Genomic DNA, 26,742 nt, shown 5'->3' on the forward strand with positions numbered 1-26,742 from the left:
ACAAGCTGGTGAATGGCCCTGCAGTTGCGGTTGAGCAGACGCCTGGTACTTCTTCCGCATTGTCTGCGCTCAAGGCATATCGTCGAGCACTTGGGCTGTGTTACAAATGTGCAGCCAAATGGTCTAAGGACCACAAGTGTGCTCCTGAAGTGTTGCATGCAGTGCATGACCTCTGGGAGTCTTTGTCCACACCTAAAACTGAAGCTCCGGAAACTCCACCTCCTATTGCTACTGAATATATTCTCATGGCTCTGTCCAAGGCTGCAGTCTCTGGTGCTCCTGCTCCCCGAACTGTGCACTTTGAAGGCATTCTTGAAGGTATACCTGTTCACATTCTTGTTGATTCAGGCAGCACTTCTTCCTTTTTGAGTGCCGATGTTGCTAAGCAGTTGAGCTCTCAGACATTAATATCTATGCCAACCTCTGTACTAGTAGCTGGTGGTGGTCTGTTATCTACTTATCTAGTATGGGTTCCATGCATCATATTAATTGGACTGTGCAAGGCACTTCGTTTGTCTCCAATTTTAGAATTCTTCCCCTTCAGGCATATGATGTTATTTTAGGCATGGATTGGCTGGAACATTATAGTCCTATGCAGGTCCATTGGGAGCAGAAATGGTTGCAATTCAATTATCATGGTCAGTCTGTGCTTCTTCAGGGCATTCTGCCATCTGATTCTTCTCCAGTATTGCTCCAGCTGTGTTGTGTGGTTGCTGATATTCCTGACCAGCAATTGAATGAATTACCTATGGAGATTCAGTCCTTGATACATACATTTGCTCACCTATTTGAGCCCCCTACTCAGCTGCCTCCTTCAAGAGCTTGCAACCATTCAATACCATTGTTACCTGGAGCTAATACCTGTTGCACTCAGACCATACAAGTACCCACCAAAAATTGAAGGATGAAATGGAGAAGCAGGTTCAAGATATGCTGCAGTAAGGATTAATCCAGCCAAGTGCTAGCCTATTTTCTTCTCCAGTTTTGTTGGTTCCTCAAAAAGAATGGTGGTTTCAGGTTCTGTGTTGACTTCAGTCATTTAAATGCAATCACTCTGAAGTCCAAATTTCTAGTCCCAATTTTTGATCAGCTAATGGATGAACTTGCTCATGCTCAGTGGTTCTCCAATTTGGATCTAAGGGCTGGTTTTCACCAAATTCTGTTGCAGCCAGGGGAGGAACATAAAACTACTTTCCAAACACACTTAGACCACTATGAATTCAGGGTTATGGCTTTTGGTTTGACTGGAGCACCTAGAACCTTTCAAGGGGCTATGAATGTTACCCTGGCTCCTGGCTTGAGGAAATTTGTGATTGTCTTTTTTGATGATATTCTCATCTACAGCAGAACTTATGAGGAGCACATCAAGCATTTGGCATTAGTCTTGCAATGGCTCAGTGATGATCAATGGAAAATCAAGTTTTCCAAATGTAAGTTTGCTCAGTCCTCTATTGCCTACTTGGGTCATGTAATCAGTGGAGCTGGAATCACTACTGGCTCTACCAAAGTGCAAGCAATAGTCAATTGGCCTCAGCCCAAAAATGTCAAGGATGTGAGAGCCTCTTTAGGTTTGGCAGGCTACTATAGGAAATTCGTCAAACATTTTGGCATCATTGCCAAACCCTTATATAATCTTCTTCGTAAGGATGCGCAATTAACATGGACTCAGGATCATGAACTTGCCTTATGTGCAGTTTCCTCGGGCTCCAGCATGGGGACATGCTGGTTTTGAAGCGGTGGGGGATGTTAGCAATACTGCTCATAACCGGACAACAGTCCAGGACTCAGTGGAGGACTCGCCTGTGGAGAACAAGTCAAGGCCCAAGCGGGTGCCCAAGCCCAATGGCCCAGCCTGATCTAACTAGATAGTAGAAAGATAGCAGAGAAAGAAGAGAGAGTTATGAGAATTGTAAACCAAATATTCAAGTTCTAAATTCAAACTTCGTCCTCGCTATTCTGTTGCGTTTACTGCTCTGCTACTTCTTCCTTCCCAAGTCTTCCCCGCTGCTAACACTGCCGCATCCACTCTCATGCATGGAACCATCAGCCACGGAGGGCATAAGTGCGTAGCATTAGCATGTCACAACTCTCTGTCTCTGCATGCATGTTGCCAAGTTGCCACTGCCATGGAAGAGTTGAGTTTTGGTGGTCAGTTAACACCGTGGAATATATGTGAAACACAGTGCCTCTGGAAGCACATTTTGTTTTGTTGCATATATACATGATTGTTTACCGGTAGTAAGGTACATCCATATGCATCTTCAAGAGTCGTTGTCTGCATTTTATTATGTGAGATGCATGCTTCCGTGCAACGCAAGGTGGGCGTCGATCGATCGATCGGTTGGTCTTGTGACCCTTGGAATGTTGCGCCGTGTAAACTAATCCAGTCCTTTGGCCTCTTGTTGCTCTCGGCGATTGGACACCAGGCTCGTGACGCATGCCGCCGTGCCAGGCCAAGATGCTGGCCGGTGCACGCCCTACACCCTTCCCTTGCCTTGATCTTCTGTAGTACGTGCAGTGTGTATCATCAATCACCTCGTTGTTGCATTGGTTTGTTCAAACATATATATGCAAAGTAGATCAAGGTTCCTGCCTGCAAAATATACCTCATCAAGGATTTTGTTATGTGATCATATATACTAGTGTTTTTTACAGGGGTGAAGCCAGCCAAGAACAACAGCATCAAGGTCTTCACCAGTGAAGAATGGTGAGTTATGGCACTGACTTTGGGGGGAAAAAAAAAGAAATACATGCTGATATATAGGATGCAACAGAGTTGGTGGCCTCTCAAGATCTTCACAGAGCACAAAACAGATATAGTGCACCGTGTACGTCCCCATCAGCACACATACGCACCACGGCACCAGCCAGCAGGTTGTTAGGATATACATTAACAACCCCTCTCTCAGCTTTGGACCCTAGCAGAGAGCACCAACAATAATTCAGTGGCTCAAGAAGCTCGCTCTTCAGCCACGTTCGACTTGCTGAAACTTAGCTGAATTGGCTGAAAAATATTGTTCTGACTGAATTATTGTGAGAGAAAAATACTGTTTCGGCTGAAAAAACAAGCTAAATAGTACGGATTATAAGGTAAACCGAACGGGGCCCACTCTTCACGTACCCTTTGTGCATGCGTCCACGATTGGAGCCTGGTGGCCAGCTTGCTTCAGGACACCTTTGTCCCTGCGGGCATGCACTCCTAGACATGCTGCAACAAGACACCACGGCAAAGTGAAGGTGTAAAACCATGCTAGTCCTAGCCTCCTAGCTATGGACCTTATTGCTTGAATACTTCTTTATTCCCATTGGTCATTAACAATTGCAAACCGTAGTGCCCCAAGGGTCATTTTGTACTATACAAGCCTTTTCTGATCTGACCTCTTGCGTTGCATTATAGTGACATGACCTTTTGGGTTCTGGGTTGATCCAATTCATTTTTATTGGGAATTCATTTTACCTGAATGTTGAAGGACTTTAATTGGGTATATGAAACAACCATAGCATAAATACCTCCCCTTCAAGGTTAGAGAGCCGATAAGGCAACCTTCGACAATGGAGTAACCTAACATATTGATATGGAAGAACATGTGAGCATACACATATAAATCATAGAAAAATGTGTGAGCTTACCTCTTTAGAAAGAACTACCTTATCATTCTCTCTTCTTCCTAAACTGAACAAAATATTTTATAATCCAATTGTTTTAATATTATAGGGCTAACCTAATACACTATATCACCTTCATTACTGCAGATCCTTGGCCTCAGTCGTGGACATAGCAACTAGTTTTCTTGGGCATCTTCAGATCGTCGAGGAAAATGGAGATGGAAATAGATTAATTAATTAATGCATGAGCAACAGAGCAAGCCCAACATATATATATATATATATATATATATATATATATATATATATATATATATATATATATATATATATTGTTATGAACTTAGATATACACTATATCTAGATAAATATAGAAATTATTATAATTGAAAAAACCAAAACGTCTTATAATTTGAAATAGAGGGAGCACTATATAGTAGGCAAGTATGTCATCGTCGTCAAATGTATTGTCTATTCTAAACTAACCCTATTCTCAAATGGTTTTGGCTAAATTGAGCGTATCATACACTGTTTAAAACTTAAGTATTGGCGCCTTTAATTATGTTTTTTTTTCTCAAACTCTAATAATTCTTAAAAGTTATCCCGGTGCTACAGGGCTATCCATGGGTGTTAAATTCAAGTACTGCTATATATGAAGCTAACAAGAACATGAGTAATAATAATTAAATTAGGGTATGCATGCTATGATATTACGATTCCCCAAACACGTAAATAAAGAATCTGAAGTTTCTTTTTGCCATGTTTTTGTTCTCTTGTTATGTACATTGTCAGACGATCCCATCCAAGTACTAATAATAAGTGGTAAAGAATACGATTTCACGGACCTATTCGATGGAGGGCATTTTGACGGCCCGGATTGCCTGCTTGTGCCGTCCCTTTCCCGGTGAGCTGTTAAATACTGCAACGATCGACGATGCATCACGCATGTATATACTCCGCGTCCATGAAGTAGCTAGAGTCGACTTCAGAAATTCAATCCCGACTCTGATCACGCTGGACACACAAGTCTGACAGCACAAGTTGGTGGTCTCAACTTCTTTTCTAGTTTAACAGACTGTGTTTGTATTTTTGTAATAACTGGGTGGTAAAGATGTGGAATGTCTCATCTGTAGTCTTCTTGTTGCGACGTACTTCAGCGTATTTGCAGCTTTGACTATTGGATCTTGTAGCCGGGGCAGGCAGGGCTCAGTTAGTAGTAATGTACAAGAATCAGAGCAACAAAATCAGAGCCAAAGTATTAAAGAACCTTATCTTGACAGTAGATCAAGCACATATATACGATCATTGCAGTTTAGCTGTTAATTAAATACTCTATTATGTAAGAAAAATGTCTATTTGATTGTTTGGATAAGTGGCAATGGGATTTGATGAACCCTCATAATTCAAATGGCTATGTCATGTGTTAATTAATTCAAAAACGATCTGGACGTTGGTGGTCTAGGCATATATACGTCTGCACATTCAATCAGGGTCTATGTATTTGGTAAGATTATTAACAACCTCCATTTCGGTAGGATCCACTACCGGATTCACGAGCTTTGCCGAGCGCCAGGGGCACTCGGCGAAGCCACAAAAACACTCGGCAAACGGACTGGTTATCGGCAAACGCTAGTTTACCGAGTGTTTTTTGTCGGACACTCGGCAAAGACTTTGCCGAGTGCCCAAAATACACTCGACAAATATTTTTTTTCAAAAAATAAAAAAAAAAGCCATCACAAACATTTTTTCGAAAAAAAAGCCACCACCGGCAGGTCTCCGCGGGCCACCGTCGGTCTCCTCGGCGGCGCCCTTCCCCTGCGTCTCGCCTCCGCTCCCCGGCTTCACGGCCGCTGCCATGAGCCACCACCGGCCACCACCACCACGCCACCACCGCCGCCTACCACCACCACGCCACCACCCGCCACGCCGGGGAAGAGAGGGAGAGGAGGGCGCAACCGCCGGATCCGGGGAAGAGAGGGAGAGGAGGGGGCGGCCACGCTGGATCCGTCGCCGGGGAAGAGAGGGAGAGGAGGGGGCGGCCGCGCGCGGATCCACCGATGGGGAAGAGAGGGAGAGGAAGGGGCGACCGCTCCGGATCCGCCGCCGGGGAAGAGAAGGAGAGGAGGGGGAGGGGCGCCGGCGGTGGGAAGAGAGGGAGAGGAGGGGAGGGGGGCCGGATGCCGGGGAAGAAAATGGAGGGGGCACTGGGGGCCGGGTGCGTGCGGAGGAAGAGAGTGGGGCGTTGGGTGTTGAAGATATTTTTTGTTTCCTGAGTGTCCCAGATCAGACACTCGGCAAAGTTTTTTTTATTTTTTTCTTCTTCTTCTTTTCTAGGAAAAAGATTTTATTTCTTTGCCAAGTGTTTTCTTTTTGACACTCGGCAAACCTTAACTTTGTCGAGTGTTTTTTTTTTGACACTCGGCAAACCCCTTATTTGACGAGTGTTTTTTTTTTTTTTTTGCCAAGTGTTTTTATCGCAACACTCGGCAAAGAACTCGTTCGCCGAGTGTCCGAGGAAATACACTCGGCAAACATAAAAACACTCGGCAAATTTAAGGATTCCGGTAGTGAAAATGTAACAAGCAAGAGTATTTTTTATATAAACAATATAACCTCAATTGCTATACACTAAACGTAGTACTAAAGAACCTGTCAAACGTGGATTCAATCTATACAAGTTTTCTGCATTAAGCACGCATGTAATTTGATTAACTGTTAGCCATAATAATTTATAAAGAATTAAAGATCTATAAATAAACGGAAGGAGTGCTTGTATAGCTAGTGTATGTCTTTTCTGTTCCTACATTTTTTCACACAATTTTGGTTTGTGAGGGAGAAAATAAACCCTCCAATTGAAGACAATCAGCATAACTAACAGTACAGTGTAAGAGTGTGAGTGTAACCCCCACTTCTCATTTAATGCTTCATATACTTTATATTATTATTAATTTCTTCACAACGCTCACACACTCACGGGAAGATTTATAACCTCCCAAATAATCTCTCTCTCCCTCTGCAATACACACTCCTGCTAGCTTGCGTCCATGAAGTCACGAGGGGGCGGACAGGGACCAGTTGCTCCCCATACCAAACCAAGATTGCCATGAACCAGTGCAACCAGGCTTCACTCACGCCACCACATCCTGTTCCTGGTGGTAGTGACTGGTGACGACGAAAGAGCTTGCTGCTGAGCACCGGCATTGCGGCGACACAAACCGCAATGCCGCCGCCGCGCACTTGCATGGACTCCCTCATCGCCTTCCTCCACCACCACCTGCGCGCGCTCCTCGCCGACCCCGCAGCGCTCCACGCCACGCGCCGCCGCTGCCTCGCTCTGCTCACGCCTCCCCTGCGCCACCGTTGTCGTAACAACCTCTCCGGCGGCCAGGACGAGGAGGAGAACGATGACGACGATGAGACCGTCCTCGCCGCGCTCCACGGCTCCATCGACGCGCTCCTCCTGCCATCCGTCGTCGACGGCGCGGCGGCGGCCGCCGTCTGCCTCGCGGGCGTCGAGGAGGCGCTGCAGGCCCCCGCGCTGCTGCCGGAGCACGGCGAGACGGCGGGGCTGGACAACCGCCGCGTCGCCGCGTGCGCCTACTTCTACCTCGCGCTCGTGCGGTGCGCGCAGGGGGACGCGTGGCAGATGGCCATGGACCTCCTGCAGGCCGTCGCCGTGTGCCCCGCCGCGGTGGCCGGCACCGGCCGCGAGGACGGCGGCGCCCACCGCTCCGGGCTCGCTCCCCGCGCGCTCTGGGAGGGGCTGTTCGACGAGGGCGTGCTCGCCATGGCCGGCGGCGCCGGCGAAGACGACGCGGCGCGCCGCGCGGCCAGGCGTTACAAGGACTGGCTCATGTACTACAAGGTCGTGGCCGCCGACGGCGCGCAAAATGGCGGGTGAGTAACTTTACCGCGGCAGTTATAACGGCATACGTGATACGTATACGTTACGTATGGTTGTACGTGTCTACGACTCTACGGTACACTTGTGAGTGACGCTGCATGGCACGCTAATCAGTCGACTGGAAATTGAAAAGGGATAACTTTTCACGGCAGGCTGATAGGACTATGATGTGCTGAAGTAGGGGCCGCTAAAGTTTTCTTTCTCTGTTTTTTTTTTTCCTATGCATGCCTTTTTCTCCATGCTCATATTCACTTTTTTTATTAGGCCCTTTTCTCCATTCTATTTTTTTCCACATGGCTTTTCATGCAAAGAAAAAGAAAGGATATATTCTCAAAAAAAAAGAGGATATTTTTTATACATATAAAGGTTCTTGCTGTATTTTGCTGATAATAGAGAAAATATTGCAATAATATAAGAAAATCTTAAAGGCTGCAAATTCTCAATTTATGAGCAAAAGCTATCCTAATTGCTTAATCCAAACCAAAACAAGAGGTGCCCTTTTTCTTGAATAATTAATTATTATTATTTGAAACACACAAAAAAAATCTCTTTCACAAAATACATGTGAAGCAAAAGTCAGCACTGAGAGTCCATTTAAGCAAAAAACGGAAAGATCAGAGCTCTCTCTTTTCCAAAAGGGAATCTAAAGGCAAAATGCCTCGCACCTTTTTGGCCAATATAATGCTATCTTCACATTCCCTGGGCTAATATCCCTGAAGCAAAGCTGGGGAGCAAAGATTCTCCACTTCCGGCTTGAGACAAGCATGTACACTAAACCATCCTGGTCCACTGCAAGTGCATGCCTGCAGAATGATAGCACCATCTAGAGAGATCATCTTCAGTACTGCTGCATTGTCTACAGCTATATATAGTTTAAATAGCCAATGGGTGAAATCATGCTGTCAGTGTAGTTGCTGCATTGTCAATACACCCTGTCTACGCAGTAGTGCTTCTGTAGGTATCTAGAAAAGAAAGGCACAGTTGTCTCACTCTCAGAACTCTGAAGATATATACTTCCATGAGCAGGTGTCTTCAGGTAGGAAGATCTGGAAGCCCTGCCATTTCGAGATGGTTGAATTCTTCGGAGGTAAGTATCATCTGTTGTATACATGTCTTCACACGTTGTTGTGTGTGCATACAAGAGTTGATCTGACCTGCATTTGAGAACTGACAGTGAATCTGGCATTGTTGCAGGATAGAACGAACCATTCGGTTGATCGTGGAGGAATTAGCACGGTCTCTGCATCAAAATTTGGTGTTCATGATGGTCTCGCCAAGCTGAAGGATTTTCTCAGCATTGCAGATCAAGATTTCCAGGAAGATACCAAAGGGAGCTCTGATAGCAGGTGCCTCCATGAGATGCTCCAGGAGTGCCAGTCCAATTCGCCCGTTTCCTTCTACTCACATCTTGATTTTAGTGAAGAAAGTGATAGCGAGGTAAAACAAACTCGACTCTAGCATTCAAAGCTTCATTGAAAATTATACTGGTGAAGGGATAAATTACCATTTTCAGTAGACGAACTTTGCTTCACTTTTTATTGTACCGCATTTATCAGCAGTACAGTTTTACATCATTCATCCATGTGAAATATCGTCACCAAAGTTGAAACTCTGAATGATTAGAGATACATGCCTACAGAGACCAAAGATTTGTGTTAATGGAGAACTAAAAACTGAATATGTTGTTTATAATTTTTACCGAAGTCGTTGCCTGGACTTTGTATATGTGGTGGGCTTTAACCCTTAGATTTAAATGGCATTTAATTCATCTGAAGCAGGCAGCTCCATATGACAAAGGAAGGTCAGCAAAGATCATGCCCATAGATGCAGATTTCTTGGCAGCTAAACTACATGAAAGGTACTCCATTTGACATTGTCTGTGGCACTTTTTTCTTTTGCGAAAGTGCCTAGCATGACATTGTCTGTGGTACTGTTTCTTGAGCTGCCTAACCTCAAATTTCTTTTTTTTGGTACCATCTTTGCTTAGATCAAACCACAACAAGAATCTGACGTGGTGCACATCTCCTGAAAATGCAATGATATACGCTCCAGAATCTCCAATGTACCAGGTAGATGACCATGAGATGAAATCAAACTGCTTGCAATCAAACAGATCTCATGGCTCACTGAATAATCTATCAAATTCGGTCCTGGAGCTGAAGAATGCTGACTCATATTCCACATCCAACTATTCCGCCAAGGATGCCATGTTTCCGCAGTGCTCGCCGAGGTACGATCTCAGATGCTTCAGCACCTTCTCAACCAAATTCATCAAGAAAAGTTCCCTGTCCGATCTAGTCTCCAGAGGAAGCATGAGCAGGAAATTCAAGACTTCCACAGCCAGTGATGATTGGAGTGATGTCAGCTCGCGCTGGGGAAAGGACAGTCAGGTAGATTTTCTTGAGAGATTCGAGAAGGCAGTATCAAAATTATTGATTTCAGATGGACTAGAAAGCTGCCTAGATGCTGGCTCTGAAGTCACAACTACATGGCAATTGCTGAATAACACTTCAGAGGCGAGACACAAGTCGTCAGTAAGGCAAGATATCCTTGACCAGCTGCTTGACAGTATTTCCACATCAAAAAAGGACAAAGTGGTCAGGGCATCAGTCTATGTTCTGCTGCTCATGATATCTGAAGATAGAAATATGATGAGAGGCATCAAGAGGAAGGACTTCCATTTATCCAACTTAGCCATTGCATTGAAGAGAGATGTACATGAAGCAGCCATTCTGATATATCTGTTGGATCCTACACCTTTAGAGATCAAAAACTTGGATCTGTTGCCCTCGCTTCTACATGTAGCTTGTAACTCAGGCACCCAAAAATGGCCTGCAATGCTTCCACTGACACCGACATCAGCATCAATAGCTCTCATTGAGATCTTAGTGACAGCATTCGACTATGTAACAAACAATGTCCACTTGGCTTCCCTCAGCTCTCCTCCTATTCTGTCTAAGCTTGTAGACGTTGCAAAGAACCACAACTTGGAGGAAGGTGTAGCCCTGGCAGCTATTCTCATCAGATGTGTACGTCTCAATGGTAACTGCAAGAAGTTCTTGTCACAGGCTACTCCAGTGGACCCATTCCTTCACCTTCTGAGACGAAAAGAGCACCGTGCCAAGTGTGCTGCACTGGAATACTTCCATGAGATTCTACAGATTCCCAGGTACGGTGCACATCCTGTAAAGAATTACTCCGTTATATACTTGTCTGAATAACTTATTGAATTGTGCAAATTTCCAGGTCCTCAGCAAACTCTCTGCTTGAAGAAATACGACGGCAAGGTGGCATTGCAATTATGCATACACTGATGGTCAGCCTCCATCAAACTGAACCTGAACATCGGGTTTTAGCAGCTAGCCTTCTCCTGCAATTGGATATGATGGTACATACACTGTTCGCTACCCAGATCCCCCTAGTCTGAATAAGCATTTACTGTATAAACCACAAATAAATTTTGAAAACAACAACAACAAAGCCTTTTAGTCCCAAGCAAGTTGGGGTAGGCTAGAGTTGAAACCCAACATGAGCCCCTAGTCACGGTTCAGGCACGTCAATAGCTGTTTTCCAAGCACTCCTATCCAAACAAAGATCTCTAGGTATATCCCAACCCATTAAAAATTTTGAAAACAGAAAAGCAAAAATATTTTTGTTTGACCCACATACCTATATGTTTTTCATGGTTTCATCAATGCTTCAAAAACACAACATAAAGGCATTCATCATTGTTATTATTATTATTGACTATTTAATATTATTATTAACATTGCAAGTAACCTCACAATATCTGAAGCAGCAGGTTTCATATTCCTTTTGGCAGGAGAGATCAGATGGCAGGAGTGTGTTCCAAGACGAAGCGATGGAAGTCCTGTTGGACTCTCTATCATCTCAAGAAAATAGTAGAGTACAGGCATTATCAGCATGTTTTCTTTCAAACCTTGGAGGGACTTATTCCTGGTCAGGAGAATCGTACACTGCAGCATGGCTCACAAAGAAAGCCGGTCTCACATCAACATCACAAAGAAATACAATTAGGAACATCGACTGGCTTGATTCTTGCCTGCAGGTTAAGTATGAAAACATTCTTTCATTTGGAAAATGTAGAAAAAAACATAACTTAATGGTAAGGAACATAATAATAACAATGGTGATACATGATGCAGGATACAGAAATAAGCACATGGAGCAATAAATCTGCACGAGCGATTATTAAAATAGGAGTACCGTTTATCAGCGCTTTAGCCAAAGGAATGCAAAGCAAGGTGAAGAAAACCTCACAGGATTGCCTCATATGCAGTGCATGGCTCGGAAGCGAGCTGGCTGCCCTTGGTGAAAATGCCATAAGATATTTTGTTTGTGAGATCTTGTTGCGTGACATAGCAAGTCACCTTCATCCAGGAAATGAGCTTGGCGAAAGGGTTCTAGCATGCATGTGTCTCTATAATTACACCTCCGGAAAAGGTAAATAGTACATCATCACTATCTTCTATCCAGTTACAATTAAATGGTTTTTGTATTTAGTACAATTCAATAGGTATTTTGCACATCTTAAAGACTTTTGGAACATAAACATCCAATCTAAAGCTGAAGGAAAGCTCCAAGCATTATAATTTATACAAGTTACCATTTTTTTAACAACAGGAAAGAAAATGTTGATGAGCTTGTCAGAGGGTTCCCGAGAATCTCTTAGGAGGCTTTCATCATTCACATGGATGGCTGAGGAGTTACTTCAAGTTACAGATTATTTTCTTTCCAGCAAACCAGTGAGTATTGTTGAAATTGAGCTCCTTCACTTTCCTAGTTTGTTTCATACTACCCCTGTTCCAGAAAACAAGGCATGCCATCCTAAGTAACAGCAAGAACAGACCATCAAGTAGATCTTCTTATACTGGGAGCTAAGAGACTAAGATTATATCTGATCTAATCAAAAGTTCTTTAAGATTGCTATTGTTAATTTCAGAAGCTATGCTGAGATCATTATAACAACATTTCTAGCTAGTCCTTTGTGAGAAATGTTTCTTAAACATAAGAAATAATTATCTGATGTTGTCAGTGCAGCGTGTATCATGTGTACATACACAAATTCTAGAAATTGGTCAACCAGGCAATGGCGCAGCAACTGCTATAGCATTCTTCAGAGGGCAGCTTTTTGCTGGTTATTCTAATGGCACCATCAGGGTAATGATATATTCCATATGTCTGAATTAAAATCATAACCATAGTTTCAAATTTCCCATACCTACAAAATTAGCTCAAAATCTCTTGAGTAAAATAACTTACTTAGAAGGGACCCTTTTTTAGAAGGAAAATCATATGGCGGCAAGGGGGGCTGGCGCCCTCGTTAGCTAAAGGACAAAAATACCATGTTAAAATGTTTCAAAAATCATGTATGTAGTACACCTAAATTTAAGTGTAGCGTCAACAATTCAGATTGAAATTCATCTTTGATGTTGAGATTAAAAAACACAGAAGTGTCACTGTCAGCACATGATGAACAGTGCCAGGTTGATTGCTTATCTATTTTGTTTCTTGGCATCTAGGATGAATTTCAAACTGAATTGTTGCAGCTATACTTAACTTTATGTGTACTACATACATGATTGTTGTGATGATTTTTGAAACATTACAACATGGTATTTTAGCTAAGGAGGGCGCCAGCCCCTAGGGCACCAAATCTGTACTCTTTTTATAAAGACTTAAGGGACTAGGAAAATGGTAGAAACTCTGTACTGATACAGCAAGTTCATTGCTTCAGTTCATGCAGTAGTATTTACATAACTAAAAAATTCCTAATACTCAGGTGTTCTCTGCAGGCATGGGACATAAAAGGCCAGAGGGCAGTAATCATCAGGGAGGTAAAAGAGCACAAGAAGGCGGTGACTTGTTTTGCACTATCAGAAACTGGGGAGAACCTCCTGAGTGGATCAGCAGACAAATCTATTCGGGTAACCAATTCAACTGCAGTGCTAAAACCACAAAAGAAAATTAATTGCAGGATGTTAAATTAAAAGATCATTTGCAGGTATGGGAAATGGCACAGCCTAAGCTAGAGTGTGTGGAGATGATTCAGACAAGAGAGGCTGTACAAAAGCTTGATATTTGTGGTGACAAAGTTCTTGTACTTACACAGAACAACGTTCTCAAGGTACTTATTGATTTACTATGCACTTGGTGATTGTCTCAACAAATGGAACACATAACAATAATGGTGTTTTTACTTTGATTCTGTCACAGTTCTCTTGTGCATCAAGAAGCAGCCAAACATTTTACAGGAGCAAGCATGTCAAATCTCTAGCTGTATATCAAGGAAAAGCTTACCTTGGATGCAAAGACTCAAGTATACAGGTTAGTTTTTTTGTTACAAAAGCACGTAATAGTATCTTGAATCACTATATCTAAAGAGAATGGCTTGTGTTACAAGTCAGAAACGTGTACAACACATATATGTCTCTAATAAGAACGATTGTTACAGGAACTAGACGTGTCAGTTGAATCCAACATTGAGATAAGGGCACCTAGAAGAAGCTGGATGATTAGCAAACAATCCATTAGCTCCATTGTTGTATACAGAGATTGGATGTACTGTGCCGGTGCTCAGGTCGAAGGATCAGCCTTAAAGGTAAAATGAAATGATCAAACTTGACCTCTTTAAGCTATGAGATGAAAAGAAATGTGAAATTTTTTGAACCATTTCCAGGATTGGAAGAAACGATGCAAACCTAATATGACAATGCCAATACCAAAGGGAACAAGTGTAGAGGCCATGGCAGTGGTGGAAGACTTCATCTACTTGAACTGCAGTAGAAGCCCTAGTATCATTCAGGTGACATGAATTATTTTTCTTTTTTCCATGTCAGCTACACTAATTTATGGAAAGAAAAAGGCATGATAATTCCACTGCTTGAGCACAATATACTACCAGAAGGTCTGTATTTGATTACAAATTTCAGTCTAAACTCGCTGAAATTTGTTGGCCAGTCCATTGCGATCGCATGCCTGATACCTAATGGAACTAACATTTAGGTCTCACTATCATCTATCAAGAACCAGGAACCAAAAACTCTTACGTTTTGAGAAGGCCATCTATAGTTTCTTTTTATTTAGTCAAAGTATAGAAGCTGTCCCTTTTTCTTTTTGAAACCAACGAAGTAGGAGAGCTGCCACCAGACTGGATAATACAACAAAACAACAAGAGCTCAAAGGGTCTAGCAACAACATAACTGATGCAACCAAAATAGAAGCTGTCCCTTGGATCACAAATGAAAATACAGGATTCACGAGTCCTAATTTTGCTTCTGATTTTATGATAGATATGGTTGAGGGAAAAGCAGCAGAAAGTAGGAAGGCTATCTGCAGGAAGCAAGATAACGAGCTTGTTCACTGCAAATGACATGATTTTCTGTGGTACAGAAACTGGGTTAATTAAGGTCAGTAACAACCAAATTAATCTTGAGAACTGAGATTTATGCTTCTCTGAGGATAACGGTGAAACAAAAAATTCTTGCAAATGTACCTACAGGCATGGATACCGTTGTGAAGAGTAGAAGCAAAAGGGAGCAGGTGGAAGGCCCAATCTTGTAAATGCAAAGGAAAGCTAGAGTGTACAGGAAACATGAAAAAGAGGAGCATACCATTGTACAAGCCCTCAGGACACAACACAGCAGCACAGTTCGTGCATAAACTCCATGATCAGCAAGTTGTTCAAAATAATGAGTAGTAGGTTCATAATGTAAATACTAACTAGTGTGCGTGTGCGTGTGCGTGTTTGTTTTAGTTTTGGGAAGGTATGAGTTGTGAATGTCAATAAAGGATAGAGTAAATTTCTTAGATCTACATATATACTTGTGCAATACTATCCTAGAATTGAATTTTTTAAGAAAACACTATGTGCTACCTCGGGTGACAAAAAAGAGATGTCATTTTGGACAATGATGAGCCTCCAAAGTTTTATTCTTTTGGCTACCATTAATTTATATTGGAATACATAATCATGGAATAATTGTTGAAACAACACTTAGCATATGATTTCCATTCCTAATATTTAACTTTGTGTTGTGCTTGTTTGGACAATGTTAACCAAGTATACTATGTTGAAATGTCTACGGTCTGTTAAAAGTGTTGCGGGACGAATGTTTTTCTGTTTTGAAACAATTAGCAGCAGCTCTGCCATATCAGAAGGGGAGGAGGTCCAAGTTTTGCAAGGTTTCACGCCTAGACTCAAGAGGCGCATACGTATTGCAAGGTGAGAATTTGGGGGAATTTCACGTGGCAGGCAGCCCACAGCCCAAGCAAGGACGAAGTGCATGTACAAATGTATAGTGCTAGAATGGAATCTCAAGACCAAGAGGAGGAGGGCGGGGCGCCATTATGGCATGACATGACATGAGACCATGAGCATAAACGAACTGAAGACAAGAAGAAGGTTCAAGGGACGGCACAAACCTGAGCCGAGGCCCCCAGCGCGCTGCCACAACAACGGTGTTGCCCCCCCTTGGCGCATTTGGCCGGGCACCTTGCGGGCACGGCTGTTTCTATCACACCCTTGGCCACCGGCGGGTCGCCGTCGACGTGAGCGATCAGGAAGCACAGATGCATGGAAGCGGGCAGGGGAAACCCCTCTGCCTTAGCTTACTGATATTACGAGTCTGGTTGTCCGATCCGGTACAGGGTTCAGCACTTATGTGCTTATTAGAGACACTGACCTCCTGGTCCCACATGACAGTTCGTAAATAGAAACGTAATACATAAATACACTAAGCCAATACGGAATACGACTTCTCCTTGAGCCTCCCTCCTTCAGTGTCCTTCGCTATGTGTGGCACCATCGTCCAGTGTGACACTTCCCCGCCTGAGGTCTAGCTTGCCCCCAAGCTAGCGCAGTAGGAAAGCGTTCCTTGACAACATTGTAGTCTTTTCATGTTGTTGCAATGCTTGGTAGCCCCACCCATGTCAGTTTCACCTACGGTACCGCAGTGTTTCCCTTCTTGACCAGCCGACGGTCGATGATTGCTTCAGGCACCGTATCAGCTGCTTCCAAATCAGTAATGACTAGTAGGGAATCATAGACTAGAGTATAATCTGCAGAGAAAGGTTTTAACTGGGAAATATGGAAAAACGGGGTGAATCATAGAGTCTTCAGGTAGTTGCAAATGGTAGGCCACTGATCCCACTCTTTCCAGTACTGTGTAAGGCCCAAAGTACTTGAAAGCTAGCTTGGGGTAAGGCCTGTTGGCCACAGTGGATTGAGTGTAAAGTTGAAGTTTGAGCAACACTTGATCTCCCACAGAGAAAGTGAAATCCTGGCGTTTCTGGTCTGCTAATAATTTCATTCGGTTTTGTGCTCTGGCCAGATTCTGCTTCAATGATTGTAAATGTTGTTCTCTGTGCTCAATGATTTCTGCTAAAGAAGGAGATGTGTCTGATGGTATAGAAGGTATTGCACCCAGGTTAGGCTCATAACCATATAATGCCTTGAATGGAGAGCAACCGAGGGCAGTGTGTAGAGAAGAATTATACCATAGTTCAGCTAATGGTAACCATGATTTTCAAGACTGAGGTGAATCGTGGACAGCACACCTGAGATACATCTCCAAGCATTGATTCACTCTTTCTGATTGGCTATCAGTTTGAGGATGGTAAGTTGTGCTTAACTGCAGATTCACTCTATACAATTTGAACAGTTCCTTCTAGGAAATGACTAACAAAGATAGTGTCCCTATCTGTGACAATAGAAGCTGGGAGTCCATGTAGCTTAACCACATTGTCTAGGAAGGTTTTAGCAACAACTGCAACAGTATAAGGATGCCTGATGGGTAAGAAGTGAGCATACTTAGTCAAGCTGTCCACCACTACCAAAATCACACTGTATCCTTCTGACTTGGGAAGGCCCTCGATGAAATTCATAGTGAGATCTTGCAATACTCCTCCTAGTATTGGAAGTGGTTGCAGAAGACCCATTGGGTGTTGTAAAGAATGTTTTGCATTTTAACAGATATTGCACTGTTTAACAAAATTCACCACATCCATTTTCATCTCTTTCCAGGCAAAGTGCTTCTTCATTCTGGAATAGGTGGCTGCAATGCCAGAATGGCCTCCCAGAGCACTAGAGTGGCATGCAGCAATGATTTTTGTTTGCAAAGCAGAATTATGCCCAATCCAAATCTTGCCTTGGTGCCATATGAGGCCTTGTTGGAGACTGTATCCTTGTTGATCTGGGCTGGCAATAGACGGTCTGTGCAGTAGTTGTTGTGCTTGAGAGTCAGTGGTGTAAGAGTTTAGTACCTCTTGGATCCAGGTAGGTTGAACAAAAGATACTGCCTGGACAACCATCATGTGACCTACCCTAGATAAAGCAACAGCTGCCATATTCTCTTTGCCCTTCCTATAAATGATTTTAAATTGCAATCCTATTAGTCTTGCCATTGCTTTTCTCTGCATGTCTAAATGTAAATTCTGTTCATTTAGATATGCCAAATATTTATGGCCAGTTTGGATGATAAACTCTTTTCTTTGGAGATAATGCCTCCATCTTTCGACTACCATGATCAATGCTAAGAATTCTTTTTCATAGATGGACAGGGTTTTTGTGTTTTTCTCCAAGAGCTTTGCTGAGAAATGCTAGGCTGGCCTTTCTGCATCAATACTGCTCCTATGCCATCTTGGCATGCATCTGTCTCTACAGTGAATGTTTCTTGGAAGTTTGGCAGTACAAGTACTGGAGTTGTGGTCATGGCTATCTTTAAGTTGTCAAAAGTAGTTTGAGCTGAAGGATTCCACAAGAAGTGTTTCATTCTTAAGATATCTGTCAAGGGTTTAGTTATTTGTCCATAATGTTTCACAAATTTTTTGTAATAGCCAGTTAACCCCAAAAATGCCCTCAAGTCAGTCATTGTAGCAGGCACTGGCCAATGAAGCATTGCCTTGATCTTGTCAGGGGCAGTAGACACTCCCTGTGTAGATATAACATGGCCTAAGTATTCTAGGTTGGGCTGTGCAAAAGTGCATTTAGATTCCTTGAGGTACAGTTGGTGTTTCCTTAAAGTTTCTAAGACTTGTTGTAGATGCTGCTGATGATCTTCCAATGATGTGTTGTAGATGAGTATGTCATCTAAAAATACTAGAACAAATTTTCTGAGATAATGTTGGAGAATCTGATTCATGACACATTGAAAAGTGGCTGGAGCATTAGTCAAACCGAAGGGCATTACTTTGAATTGATAATGCTCGTGATGAGTTTTAAAAGCTGTTTTGTACTCATCTTCAGAGAGCATCCTCACTTGATGATAACCTGATCTCATATCTAACTTGGTGAAAAACTTGGCACCTGCCAACTCATCCAAAATTTCCTCAATCATAGGCATTGGAAATCTATTCTTAATAGTGATGTCATTCAACTTTCTGTAATCCACATAGAATCTCCAAGATCCATCTTTTTTTTAACTAAGAGAACTGGTGATGCAAAAGGACTGTGACTGTGAGTAATTAGTCCTGCTTGCAATAACTGTTGAACTTGATTCTCTATTTCAGTCTTGTGCAGAGGTGAATAATGGTATGGTCTAGAGTTGATTGGGACTGCCCCTAGTAGCAGAGGACTTGCATGATCATAACTATGCTGTGGTGGTAATATTTTAGGATCATGGAAGACATCACTGTAAGACTGTAGCAGCTTTGTTACCTCTAGTGGTAGAGTGGTGTCTGCTGTAGATGTTAGAGATGGTGGGGGTACATGATCCAGCAGCACAAATGCCCATTCATCATTGCCTTTGGCAGCATTGTAGGTCTTCTGGGCTGATATAGCAGATAGGTGCAAAGGTGTATCTAGCAACCCCTGAAGTTTTACCATTCTTCCTTTCTCTGAAAATTTGATTGTTTTGTTTTTCCAGTCACACTCCATAGGGTTGTGGGCCTGTAGCCAATCAAACCCCAATATAGCATCATACGGGTTCATGTCTAATACCACCATATCAACTGCAAATGTTTGGCCTTGGCAGTAACACTGCAGTTGAGGTACCATTCTATCAGTAACAATCCACTCTCCATTTGCTACCTTCACTTTCTTTGGTGTTATAAGCGTAGTGTTGAGGTTTGCTAACTGTACAAACTGAGAACTAATGAAACTGTGTGTACTACCACTGTCAACTAGGATAAGCATCACTTTGTCAACTAGGATAAGCATCACTTTATCCTTGACCCTTGTCTTGAGTTTGATACAGTTAGTATGATCTTGACTAGAGATTGCATTGAGTGACAATTGACCAAATTCTTCCTGTAACTGATCTTCTATTGCCAAGTCATTGAGAACTTCATTAGAGAGTTCCCTATCCAAGTCATTGAGAACAATAGCATGTGCTTGAGGTTTGTTTCTTTTGGTGCAGACCTCCAAATGTCCAGGGACAAATTTCTCACAACTAAAGCATAAGCCATTTACTTTTCTATAGCCCCTAAGTTGTCTGTCTTTCCATAGTGTACTTGGGTGAGCTTGGATCTTGTTGTCAGTCTTGGCTGGTGCATATTGTCTGAATTGGTGTGGAGCTCTATTGTACTTGCCTTTGTTCCTCTCCACCAATTTATGTTGGATCTTGGGCAGTATAGATGCTTTCTGCACTGTAGTGGGCATTTGTGGCTCAACAGTACTTCAAATTTCATCCTTCAATCCCATCACATATTGTGGTGTAAAGAACATCTCATCATAGTGTGGATTGTGCATGGTAATGTCAAATTGGATAGTTTGGAACTGAGTAGTATACTCCTCAACCGTTCCTGTTTGTTTCAGTCCTAGCAAATCATTCATGGCACTTCTAAAATCATCTGAGCCAAACTCCTCTTCCACCACTGAGCAAAAGTTATCCCAATTTCTGAAGTGGTGATTCTGCTTGTAGGCCTGGTACCACTTAGCTGCATTACCCTCAAAATGGAGATGAGCTGCAGTTATCCACATACCTTCAGGTAGTTGATATAGTTCGAAATAGCTCTCACAATTATCCTTCCAGACCTTTGGGTTGGCACCATCAAACTTGGGAAATTGCATTTTGGGCATGGATTGGGTAGGTAGAGAAGTTGTCCTATCAAACTTTGATGGAGGCTTTCTTTTCTTAGAAGGTTCAGGCTTGTGGGTTCCCTTGTACTTGGCAAACACATTGTCAAAGGTCTCATCCTCCTCATCAACAGTAGAACATGAACTATCATCATCAAATTTGGGTTCCTTCTCAAACTGCTTCATGGTGAGTTGAGCTACTACTGCCCCAATGGCTTTAACCTGCTGGGCTATGATGTGTTGCTCAGCTGAGTATTGGTCCATGGCAGCACCTCGAATATCCATCTGGAATTTCATTTGTTGCTGGACCACTCCAATTTCATTGACTTGAGAGAATAACAAGTTGAAGTTTTCCATTACCTGATCCCATCAAGTTTTCTCCTCCTCTGCACTCTTGGACATGTTGTCCAGAAGAATCTGTGTTTGCTTTGAAGGTTTTGGTGGAGCCGTGATGACTAGTTGGTGAAGAATAGAGAATATCGCAGTACAAGCAATAGGTTTGGACGATGCCTCTCCTTCTGCGTGCTTAGTACTTTCACCGCCGCCTGGGAGCGAGGCAGAGCCGAGGGATTTTACACAAGAACTAGAGTCTTGCAACCCAAGCTCATGGACACTCCCCCTCCAACGCCACCGCACCGAATTGATAGCCTTGACTATGGAATTTTACGTAGGGACAGGTGCCCGACAACCCTTGTCAAGCGATCAATCATGCTAGAATTGGATGAGCTCACAATGGTTTTCGCCTCCAAATCGATGATTGTTGGTGTAGTCCCCCAGACGAACAATGGAGCCGTAGTTGGTGAAGAAGGGTGGGTGAATCGGGGTCTGGTGGTGGGTTTATGTGGTGGATGCGGGTGGTAGTGGGTGAATTGGTCAAGGAACTCAAGATCGGTGCCGCCTAGGCCGTCACTGACCCAGCTCAACCTAAGGAGGGACCTCTGGGATCTCAGGTCGAACACCACAGGGGCGTTAATCGAGATCACCTGCCAACCGGAATTACGAGCTGTAGATCAAAGCGAGCGGAGTCGGACGTACCGCGATGTGGTTGAGCGCCTTGGTGATGGTTGTGGCGGTGGTGGTGTCGGGCCATTGGATCCGCCGCGGGTCGTCGATGAAGGGAACATAAGTGGCGCCGGTGGAGAGCTGAAGCACTCCCTACCCACGCCGAGGATACGATGCCTCTGATACCACTTGTCACACCCTTGGCCGCCGCCGGGTCGACGTAAGCGATCGGGAAGCACAGACAAGAGGAAGCGAGCAGGGCAAACCCCTCTGCCTTAGCTTACTGATATTACGAGTCTGGTTGTCCGATCTGGTACAGGGTTCAACACTTATGTGCTTATTACAGACACTGACCTCCTGGTCCCACATGACATTTCGTAAAAAGAAACATAATACATAAATACGCTAAGCCAATGCGGAATACGACTTCTCCTTGAGCCTTCCTCGTTCGTTCGGTGTCCTTCGCTACGTGTGGCACCACCGTCCGGTGTGACAGTTTCCCAGCCGCACCCGGGCCATGCCCATGCGCCTCGTCGCTCGTCGGTACTATCTTGTCAATGCTCAATGCCTGCGCGCGTTCCTTTGAAACTGGGCCAGATTCAGGGAAAGAAACAGTGAGACTCCGTTCCTTGAGTCTGAACACGGACGGCAAAGAGATAGTCAGACAGGAGGGAGCAGCACCGGCATGAGCTGGCTGTGATGGCCCGTGATGACCATGACTCCGTGAGCAAACGTGCGTGTAGGAGGAGGAGAGCACGCTGCACGCACGCATATGGGTTCTGCCTGCCTGCCTCTCGTGCAGTGCAACGTGTGTCATGCGCTGCCAATTGCTGCTGCCCTGCCGAATCGGTTTCGTTGTTTCCTGTGTACTTGACTGGTTGTGGTTGGTGAATGATGATGATGCCCCAGATCTGCAGTGCAGGACTTGTCACTTGTGTGCTTTCTTTCTTGAATTGCTTTAAATTGCATTGCATTAGGCGTGGCGTGGGCAATACCCAATACGGCACCGACGACGATTACTTACAGCAGTACTACTTACAGCAAAGAAAGTAATTTGTATAGTGTCATGGTTTAGTAGGTTAAGTTCGATCAATTATAGATAAAAAAATATCAATACTTATTTAAGAATATCGAATAAATATTATTAGATTAATTACGAAATATGTTTTTATAATAAATTATTTTAGAGCTATAAGTATGAATAGTATTTACTAATATGAACCATTTTTCATGATATGTAATTATTAGTTACGTTTTTTTTTTGAACGGAGGGAGTAGTATTATTTCTCAAAAATCGAGGCTCATCCTTCCTAGCGACCAGCGATCGACGATGTGCATGTGCATGTGCGCAAGACATCGATGTAGAGTAGTGTGTGTATACATGGTATGCTATCCGGTCAGCAAGCGAGGCCTAACCGTGCCGTTGCCGCCTAACATTTGAAGAAACACGAACGGCACCGTAGCAAGCGAGGCCTAACCTTGCCATGCCTCCGTCTGCTCCGGTACAGCTGAAGCTGACAGCTCTGGTCTCCCCTACTTTCTATGTTTGAACACATGCATGTAGTATTAAATATAGACTTAAAAAATAACTAATTTCATATATTACGACTAATCTGCCAGACAATTTTTTAAGCCTAATAAGTCCATAATTTGACAATGTGGTGCTACAGTAAATATATGCTAATGATAAATTAATTAGGCTTAATAAATTCGTCTCGCAGATTACTGAGGACTTCTATAATTTATTTTATTAATACTATTCGGATACTCTCATGTGACACCTCGATATGACACCTGATGTGATATCGTAAACTTTACTCCCTCAATTTAAACATCACCTTCATGTATAGGCCTCATTCGGCTTACCTCATATTCGGTTTGTTCGGCTTGTTTTTTTCAGCCGAAATAGTATTTTTCTCTCACAATAATTCAGCTAGAATAATATTTTTGAACCAGTTTCAACTAAGATTCAGACCAATGAATGGAACCTTAAAGTCGAAGAATGTACCATCATCAACCGAACAGTAGGAGTATGACTCACCAAACTGATGGCGACGACCATGACGATGATACTGTGCCTGCTGCTGCTGAAACTAAAATTGTTGTTTGATGGCCAGGACTAGTTTGGCAGATTTAGAGCTCGTTTGGCCGGGCTTTGAGCGGCTCCGGCTCCTCTGACTCCTTCTCTGTTTATCTCCTATAGTGATACTGTTCATCGGAGCCGTTTTTCTCTTTTCTCCTTTCCTCTCTCACTGATAGCGCCGAAGCCGGAGAAACTCGTTTTTTTTCCTCCGGCTCCAGCTCCTGCGCGCTACAGTTGCACTACAGTGTGGGAGCCAGAGCCGGCGGGAGCCCGACCAAACGCGCCCTTAGGGCCTGTTTGGATACGAACCTGGACGCAAGATGCCTGGCTAGGAGCTCGCCTGAAAACTGCCTGTGCAGTGTTTGGATGAAGCCCTGAGAGCTTGACTGACCCAGGCAGCCGTGCGCACGCCCAGGCGATGGAAAACGTCCGTCTGGCTCAGGCTCCGTAGTTTGCTGGACGCAATAAAGTATTCTATTCTTAATTGACGTTAATGGTCACTTGATTAAGTCCATAAGACCATGATTACAACAGATTTTTCCTCTCCTTTTTCCATGTAAACGCTAACATAGTTTGTATTCTGGAGCTTTCTACTCTTTAATTAAATACATATAGAGATCTTTCATTAGAAAAAATTAATTTAAATTAATTTTTTAGCAAAGAATAGATAATTAACCTAAATTATTATTCTAGTAAACACACCATAGTAGTGTTCATTAATCATATACAAACAATAAAAAAGTAAAATTTCACTCGCATAAGCATTCTTAGGTACAGGTATCCAACCAAACAGACTTTCTCTCACATTGCCTCACCAGACAAAACTTATCAACTTTTCAGGCAACTTTCAGGCAGCACTTTTTGCCAGACAAGTCACCCAGGTCTCTATCCAAACAGGCCATTAGTGCATGCATGCCTTGCCTGCAACTGCAGTGCCGCTCCAAGCGCCACCTACTTGGATGATTGGATCAATGGCTCTGTTTGCGTGCCTTTAAATCCGGTTTGATCTGTTTTTTTTTTCATCCGGGACAATGTTTTCCTCTCAGAAATTCCTTCAAATTCATCCAAATTCCTCCAAAATTCATCGCCACTATACCAATTCCCCCATGCCTGTCATCGGCCGGCATATACTTACTCCTTCACTAGTTGCTTATTACTGCCTGGCTGCCTCCATGGAATAATGATGGAAGATGATGCATCAACTGTCGGTGCTACCGAACTGCGTCGAAAGTCCCCAACTGACGCCCTGCTAACACTACTACTCGCAGCCTCGCAGGAGCTTAAAAAAAACGCTGCTGCTGGCAGAATGCATTCGTTATTTTGGTTAATTTTGACCAAATTTATAAGTAAATAGCATTAATATTTATTTGTCCAACTAGATTTAATATGAAAATACATTTATAATTAATTTACAGATATTATTTTGTATCTTGTATCGTAAATGTTAGTTCTTTTTTTAATATAACTTTGATCACTGAAATCGTTTGACTACTCAAAAAAGAAATGGTGACGCTCCCCACCGAGTGTCCGTCCGGCCGAACGCTCGTCTTCATTGGGCCTGTGCACCAGGTCTGACCAACCTATTATTTAAAAAAATCTGGATGTTTCCACCGAAACGGAACCACCTTGTGCCCCGAGCCCCTGCGCCTCACACCTTCTACCGAACCCCCCTCGTGCCGCGCACCTCGCCCGTGCCTTGCGCCTCGTGCCTCGTGCCGCACGTGTCTCGCGCTGCGCTCCCTCGTGCCTGAGTCAATCTTTATTGGACGGCAACAAGTAAATGAGCACATGTTGCAAAACATATGTTTCATGCGTTTCAGATATATGTTACATATGTTTTATCTGGATATTGTAAAAGTAGATCTAGTGTTGCATATGTTGCAAGGGCTATACACGTGTGTTGCAAGTGTATATTTCAAATGTTTTAACTGTTTCAATCGTATGTTGCAATTGTTTCATCTGGATGTTACATATGTTGCAGTGTATACACGTACGTTGCAAGTGTGATTTTTCAAATGCTTCATCTGGATGTTGCATGTGCTTTATCTGGATGTTGCATATATTGCAGTGGATATATAGGTATGTTGCAAGTGTATGTTCCAAATATTTTACATATTTTCAGACGTATGTTATAAGTGTTTTATCTGGATGTTGTTATATGTTGCAGTGGTTATACACATATGTTGCAAATGTATGTTTCAATTGTTTCACCTAGTTTCGGTATATTGCAGCAGGTGTTGCTCCCCATGGCTCTGACTCGCGGGCACGCATGCGCTGCACGCACCCATACAGCGTTGCCTATCTCTATCATGTGGGCCAGTTCCAATATATAGTTGAACGTGCACGCAACGTGCGGTCAGTGCCCAAATGGACGAGCACTCCCTGGTTGGCCCTGTTCGCTTGAACTTATCAGCCATGGTGCATTGTTTTTCTATCACAACCAAATAGCATCAGCCCGCTTATAGCCGAACAGCTCGAAAGTGCATGTGCGCATGCGCCAGAGCGGGCCAGCACCCAGGACGTAGAACCAGGCGCCCCTGCACCATCAGGCTTGGTCTCCCACGGTGGAGCATGCAGCCAAGGTCAACATGGGTACGCGCGCTATGCTCCTACCCTCTCTCTCACATGCAGCTAGGCAGGCCCACGCACACGCTCTCCCATGGTGGTGCAGCAGCGGCACACGTAGACCTAGCAGCAGCAGCAGGCGCGGAGCACGCAGGCAGGCGCAGCAGCAGCTACACGCTTGAGCGCAGCAAGTCAGCAGGCACGGCAGCAGGAGGCACGGGCGCGAAGCACACGGGCAAGCACAACAAGCCAGCAGGCGCACAGTACACGGGTGCGCAGGCGTTCGGACGTCCGGACGCTAGCATGGCTCAAAAAGTAAGGATTGCGTTGTTTTTGTGGACGGATGGTTTTTTCAATAATAGGCCAAGAAGTAATTCTTTTGTGGATAGTTATTAAAAAAACTCAGACCACAGTGATATTCTAGTTTCCATTAGTGCATATAAAAATATATATGCTGAATATGGAATTTTATAATGAACTTGCTAATTACCATCAGGTTACTGATAAACCTTGATTAATAACAGGACTTACCAACAAACATCCTGA

The 26,742-nt window shown here is 43.5% G+C and overlaps 1 protein-coding gene across 1 annotated transcript; it reads left to right on the plus strand.

Moving 5' to 3' along the window:
* The first annotated feature begins 6,581 nt into the window (after positions 1–6,581).
* Positions 6,582–15,430, plus strand: LOC136512835 (putative E3 ubiquitin-protein ligase LIN-1). Its single transcript, XM_066506846.1, has 17 exons — positions 6,582–7,503; positions 8,537–8,597; positions 8,705–8,947; positions 9,286–9,368; positions 9,498–10,679; positions 10,757–10,898; positions 11,334–11,579; positions 11,677–11,974; positions 12,155–12,276; positions 12,572–12,691; positions 13,327–13,458; positions 13,536–13,658; positions 13,748–13,858; positions 13,986–14,132; positions 14,211–14,336; positions 14,824–14,940; positions 15,033–15,430. The coding sequence occupies exons 1-17, from the start codon at positions 6,827–6,829 to the stop codon at positions 15,048–15,050; spliced, it is 3,948 nt and encodes a 1,315-aa protein (XP_066362943.1). The 5' UTR covers positions 6,582–6,826; the 3' UTR covers positions 15,051–15,430.
* The last annotated feature ends 11,312 nt before the right edge of the window (positions 15,431–26,742 follow it).

The sequence above is a fragment of the Miscanthus floridulus genome, chromosome 16 (assembly GCF_019320115.1).
Source record: "Miscanthus floridulus cultivar M001 chromosome 16, ASM1932011v1, whole genome shotgun sequence".
Taxonomy (NCBI): Eukaryota; Viridiplantae; Streptophyta; class Magnoliopsida; order Poales; family Poaceae; genus Miscanthus; species Miscanthus floridulus.

Excerpts from the sequence above, each read along its gene's own strand:
- LOC136512835 (XM_066506846.1), top strand. The coding sequence starts at position 6,827 with ATGCCGCCGCCGCGCACTTGCATGGACTCCCTCATCGCCTTCCTCCAC. Across the intron at positions 9,369-9,497 it reads GCAGCTAAACTACATGAAAG|ATCAAACCACAACAAGAATC; the intron begins GTACTCCATTTG and ends ATCTTTGCTTAG. Across the intron at positions 10,680-10,756 it reads GAGATTCTACAGATTCCCAG|GTCCTCAGCAAACTCTCTGC; the intron begins GTACGGTGCACA and ends GCAAATTTCCAG.